The sequence below is a fragment of the Myxocyprinus asiaticus genome, chromosome 40, assembly GCF_019703515.2.
Source record: "Myxocyprinus asiaticus isolate MX2 ecotype Aquarium Trade chromosome 40, UBuf_Myxa_2, whole genome shotgun sequence".
Lineage (NCBI taxonomy): Eukaryota > Metazoa > Chordata > Actinopteri > Cypriniformes > Catostomidae > Myxocyprinus > Myxocyprinus asiaticus.
Window position 1 is genome coordinate 11419549 of NC_059383.1, and position 6000 is coordinate 11425548.

The 6000-nt window shown below is 37.2% G+C and overlaps 1 protein-coding gene across 1 annotated transcript in view; it reads left to right on the top strand.

Annotated features, from left to right (window-relative positions):
• LOC127431044 (short transient receptor potential channel 5-like) overlaps positions 1-4559 on the top strand; it is a 109422-nt gene extending 104863 nt beyond the window's left edge. Inside the window, exons 10-11 of the mRNA XM_051681261.1 lie at positions 2718-2807; positions 3763-4559. Coding sequence (XP_051537221.1) covers positions 2718-2807; positions 3763-4551 — 879 coding nt within the window. The 3' untranslated portion in view covers positions 4552-4559. The remainder of the gene's footprint in view (positions 1-2717; positions 2808-3762) is intronic.
• The last annotated feature ends 1441 nt before the right edge of the window (positions 4560-6000 follow it).

Below are 6000 nucleotides of genomic sequence, written 5' to 3' on the forward strand. Positions count from 1 at the left end.
TTTTGGAGGGATTTTCTCTTTTGAACAAATTCAAGACTTGAATCATGAGTTAAAAGAAATACTGAGAAACATCATCAGGAGTTAATTCACTCTACTAAAGATTGACTAAGCTAAATGTGATATTTATTGTTATAATAGTTTTTGTGGTGTTTGGTATAAGTTTAAATCTACAGTAGGTGCGAAATTATTGATTTTCTATAATAATAATAATAATAAAAAACACTCAATTTGTTAATAAATGTAAAATAAATTAGTATTTGAATGGTACTTTAAACTATTTCAGTGTCATTTAATAACTTTATAAGTGTGTTTATTATAGAAAATGACAAAATTCTGAATGAACATTAGCCAGCTATCGTGAATGATGTAAACAGTTAAAAAAAACAAAAAAAAAAACACTATCTGCTAAAGAGTGGAATATATTAAATGTGCACATCTAATAGTGTCATTGGGGGCTGAGCCCCCCTGAGATTGAAATCCTAGAATCGCCCCTGCTCCAATGGTAGTAACATTCCTTATTACGGAATTTAGTACAGGTCAGGGACATGATTAGTGCTAATTTTTTTAACACATTATTTTTCATATAAACATTGCACAAAATTAACATGTTAAATCAACAGCCCTACTTAATTTTTTTGTTAGTTTTGGAGTCATAAATGTTTTTTTTTTTTTTGTATTATTATTATTATTTATTTATTTAAGTTTTTACTTTTAATTCAGTTAACAGATTTTATTTATTTATTTTTTAACAGTTTAGCTTTTGTTAACAATAAAGACCCTTTCAAACCAAATTGCTTACAAATGGTCATTTCACAACAAAAGCAACACAAGTGCAAGTCCTCAGCAAATTTGTGCCAGTGCAATAGGTGGTGCAGCACAAAAGTAAAATGTGGAAATACTGTGGAAAACTGAAAAGCTGTGGAAATACTTGTGTTTTGTAACTCTTTTTCTTTTAATTAATTCCGATTCTTCAACCGTAGGTGTTTAATGCCAGTTGATAAAACAGTTTTGTTTTCGATGCATTAGCATTTTGTGTGTGCTTATGTGTACTGTAGCACCCCACACTCGTCAAACAAAGCTTACATTTTATTGGCCTGTACTCTAGCATTTCATCGTAAAATAAATCTCGCTTTATCTGCATGCAAATGTTCGCTCCTTGTGTGAAATGCTCCACAGGAATCCACTGTTTTCATTCCAAGTCTTCATTGCTGAAAATCGCGTTTGGTGTGAAACTGAACACTGACTCAACTTAAGCACTGGTTTTTGTGAATCTGAGGATGTTTATCATTGCAAACCGCATTACCAGCAAATGCACAGACATGTCATTCCTAGATAATTCAGAGTGATGCAAAAGTTGTTTTAAGCTTCTTTTTGAAAGCCACCGCTGGCTCATCCTTTCATGGATATGCAAATAAATGCTATTCCATGCCCATCCAGATTTTCTCCTCCAGCTCATACATATGTCATGCCCAAAACTGATTTTGTCCTTAATGGACCGGAAATGTAAAAATATGCACATGCCAATAGCATTCACAATATAGTCCCACCCCATATATTATCACCTCTTTTCAGGATGTGGAAGTCCTCATGAATCATATTTATGAAGAAAACATGGTTGATTTAAGATCAGTGGACAATATGTCAGCCAGCGTTGGGCAAAATTCAGATATTAAGAATCAACTCTCTTTCAGTTCAAGAGTTGGCAACACCCCACAGGATGTTGAATTCAAATTCAAACTGAAACAACAGAAAGATATAATTTACTCAAATGAAATGAAAAGAAATTCAGCAGTCACACACACAACACTTTAGGATAAATTAGAGTAATTTGGGAAATGTTGTATTCTTTCAGCATGGTCCACAAATGTAAATACTGAAATATACTTTTGTTTAGATGCAAATTTTGAACATTGATTAATAATATAATGTTTCTGGAAATACCCAATATGTTGTGGTATTGAACATGCTTATTGATAATTCATACTAAAAAATTAACTGTACTAAATGTGCTGGAACTACCTTTACTGAGGCCATACTAATTTCTCATCCTAATCTCATAAAAATGATGTTACCTCAACAAAATGTTTGCAAAACAAAATGATGTGCTTCATTACTCGTTTTGCTGCAGTTTTCCAGTGAAATGTCCAGCAGGGGGCTCCAAAAGCGAGTGAAATTACATCAAAATCAGATGAGGTTTTAAAGGTAAATGTTACATGGAGGTTTTAGTGAGTAAAACGTACCTCCATAACCTAAAACATTGACCTAAACCTAACCAATAGTGATCTAAAATCAAATAAGAGGTAAACAAAACAGACATCCTTACCCTTAACCAAGTGCCTAAACCTCACCGATAGTTTTTTTCAAATGATGCATTATAGTAAGTGTTTCTATATCATAACATAGCAGTGTGCGTGTAATAGTGCAAAATATAAGTGTTTATAAAGTCATAATCGCAGTTGTTGTAGCGACTCTAGTGTTAATTTCACCAGGAAATTGCGATGAAACGTAGAATTTGGCACATAAAAGTCAGTTTGCAAAAATGTGGTTAGAGACTAGGTTGGAATTTTTTTGAATGTCATTCGATTTTAACTCTACTTCCTTAAATTCTTATTCTAATTCAATTCTGCATCTTACCGAATTTGAAAAACATTCTCTACAATTCTGAATGGTGCACAACCCTGATGTCAGTACTAATGCGTATTTGTGGTTGTTTTCAGGAAGTGATCAGAAACTTGGTAAAAAGATATGTAGCAGCCATGATCCGCAGCGCCAAAACAGATGAAGGGTTGACGGAGGAGAACTTCAAGGTGTGAAGACTTTTCATCATCCTATGACTTTTCTGTAGAGTTAATTTCAGGCTATACAATAAATGGTGTGTAGACATATATTACACAACATCAATTGTACATCAATCTTACAGAATAACCAGATCATGAATAAACAGAAGCAAGACTAATAAGGCAACAAGTCACTTGGTGCTTTGTGTTAGTGATATTACCATAGGTAAGGGGGTGGCACAACTATAACTGTTGCTTTCGCAGATATAAGACACCAACAAATTATTAAAAAAAAAAAAAATTACATTTACTGTTAACACTAAAGCTACACTTAAAAATTAATGTATGTCATTGCATTTTACATAAAAAAAAATTTTTTTCAAGCAAAACAAAACAAAAACAATACAATTACAAAAACACAATATATATATTGTTCAAAATTAAGACAAAACTAATTGGACACTTTCTGGTTGTCAAATGTAGTGAAACACAGCTGATGTGGTTACTCTACTAGGACACCTGTGTGAACTTGAAGGGAACGAACTTCATTCATCCACTAAAAATCATCTTGAGAGCAAAAGTCATAGAAAATATAGCTCATAGCTTAGAAATATTTGTTTGTCGATCCAACTTGGTTTGTTATTTTGCAAAATAATGCAATGAAATTCATAAAATTCTAAGTGTTACTTGAGTGTCCGAAAGAGCCCAAATACTCTTTGGGCCACTGAATTTAATAAGCTCAATCAAAGTAACTTGGAACAATAGAATCCAGATATGACTAAATAGTCTTTTCAATCAGATGAATTTTAACAAAAGCTGCCAAACCAATCGATCCAATGTCTCCAGAAGTACTGCTCTTACATTGCTATTCTCCAAATCTCAGGCCTCTAAACCTCCTCCAATAAGTCATAATGCTGGAATATTTCCTGTAATTAGGTGATATGCGCTTTGTTAATCGAACTGTATTCCTCTCTGGTGCATTCAGGAACTGAAGCAAGACATTTCCAGCTTCCGCTATGAGGTTCTCGATCTGCTGGGCAACCGCAAACCACCGCGCCGCACTTACTCTTCCAGCAGTGAAGCCACTCAGCAGGATGAACCAGCTGAGCCTGAGGAAGAAGAGGAAGAGGGCAGCAGGGGGGATGGAGGAGACTCGTCCAGATCCAAAGAGTCTACCTCCTTCACCCAGTCTTACAGGAGAAGCCGGACCCAGTTCAGTGTATCTGCCCTCTTCAAATCCAAAAGACCAGCAAGAGACAGAGCAGAAAACAATGGCTTTAGGAAGAACATATCACACCCCTCTTCCTTTGTGAGGACAAGTAGCCGCTCCAAGAAGAACTCTACACGAGGGTTGGGATTGTTGATGTCGCGTATGAATGGACACGTGCTGGATCCACGGTCCGAGAATCCTGGACTTCAGCAGTCTGCATACAGCATCTCAGATATGGTACCACAAACACCCTGGCACAACCCCCAAGCGCGGTCAAAGGTAACACAGAGTGAGATGCATCTGTCCACACTTGAATTAGGACCATCTCAGACTGAGCAGAACCCAATGCAGTCCACATCTCAGTGGGCAAACGGCAGGGACAGCCTCCCCCTCAGGCCGCCCGGCCACTCGCTGCTGCCGCTACACTGTGCTTCCAGCCTGACTATCTCTAGCTCACGGCTCCTGACTGCCAGCGATGACCTGTGCAAGGGTTGCGTGGAGCCCTGTGACAGTTTAGGCTCCCATAGCTGGGAACAAGACGAGTCTGATATGACACAGCTGTAGAGGTAGACACTGGCTGCTTGAAAGAATAGTTCAGCCAAAAATAAACATTTTGTCTTTGTTTGCTCTCCCTTATGTCATTCCAGACCTGGATGACTTTCTTTCTTTAGTGGAACACAAAAGGAGAAATTTCAAAGAAAGTGCTGGTCATTCAAGCTTGAAACAAAAGCACCATAAAAGTATCATAAAACTGGTCCATGTGACTTGTGCACTACTGTATATTCCAAGTCTTTTTAAAGGAATGTCCTGGGTTTCTTATAAGTTCGATCGACAGCATCTGTGACAATGTTGAATACCACAAAAATTATTCTGACACGTCCCTTGGAAAAACGTATTGCGTGGTAACTCGACTGATAGAGTGTTGTGCTTGCGATACAAAGGACCGGGGACCTGAAGAGTACGCGACTCGACATGTGAGTCTAAATTGTCATATGTGGTTGCTTCAGCAATTGCGTTTGTCTTCTCGCAATTCTTTTTATGATACTATCGGTTAGGTTTAAGGGTTAGGGTAGGGAGGTCGGCTTTGTTGCTTTAAAACTCGATAGAGCATTAACCTTAAAAAAAAAAACTCATCTGTTTGGAAGAAAATTTTACTCTCTGTCAGCGCCACACAGCGTACATTTCACCACGGATCTGCCGCGATATGTGTAAAGAAACAAACCTAATGTCGTTTTGCAAAAACAACTCACTGCCCTTTATGAAGTGAATAAGACTTCAATTTCAGTCTGATCCTCACATGAATATGGACCACTTTTATGATGCTTTTGCATCCTTGAAGCCTGAAAGCTTTAGTCCAGATTCATTGTAATTGCATGCCGAAAAATAACCAGTTCAGTTAATCAATCAAAATGTTTCCTTTTGTGTTCCACAGAAGAAAGTAATACAAGTTTTCATTTTTGGGTGAACTATCCCTTTAAGGCAAGGGTATCAAGATATGGTGGAATCTAAAGGGGAGTTCACACTGCCAGCGATTTAAAGCAACAAAGTAACAAGACTTTGTGATGAGGCAACAAATCGTTGCCAAAACAGCAAAGCTGAGCTGTTCAACATTATGCAAATGAGCAACAACACATCAATGCGATGTGGCGACAACCAATAGGAGTGCAGACAGTGAAGCTCTGATACATACTGCAGTCCAGTAGGAACCAGCAATCATCAGTGACTTGGCGACCTTCAGACATCTTAAATGTGTCAACTTGATTAAGGTCATCACTATGGTGAAAGTGCATAGAGAAAATCCCTAAAAGGCATCTAAGTTTTACTCACTTCTGAGCTCTAAAAAACATTTATCAAGGTGCATGGTGTCTGACCATTTATAATAGACAACTACTCCATTACACAAACCCACTGAATGTAAAAACTCAAACAAAACTTTTGTTTCTTTACAATCCTCCCCAGGAAGTCATACAGTTGTGCTCAAAAGTTTGCATACCCTGGCAGAAATTGTGAAAT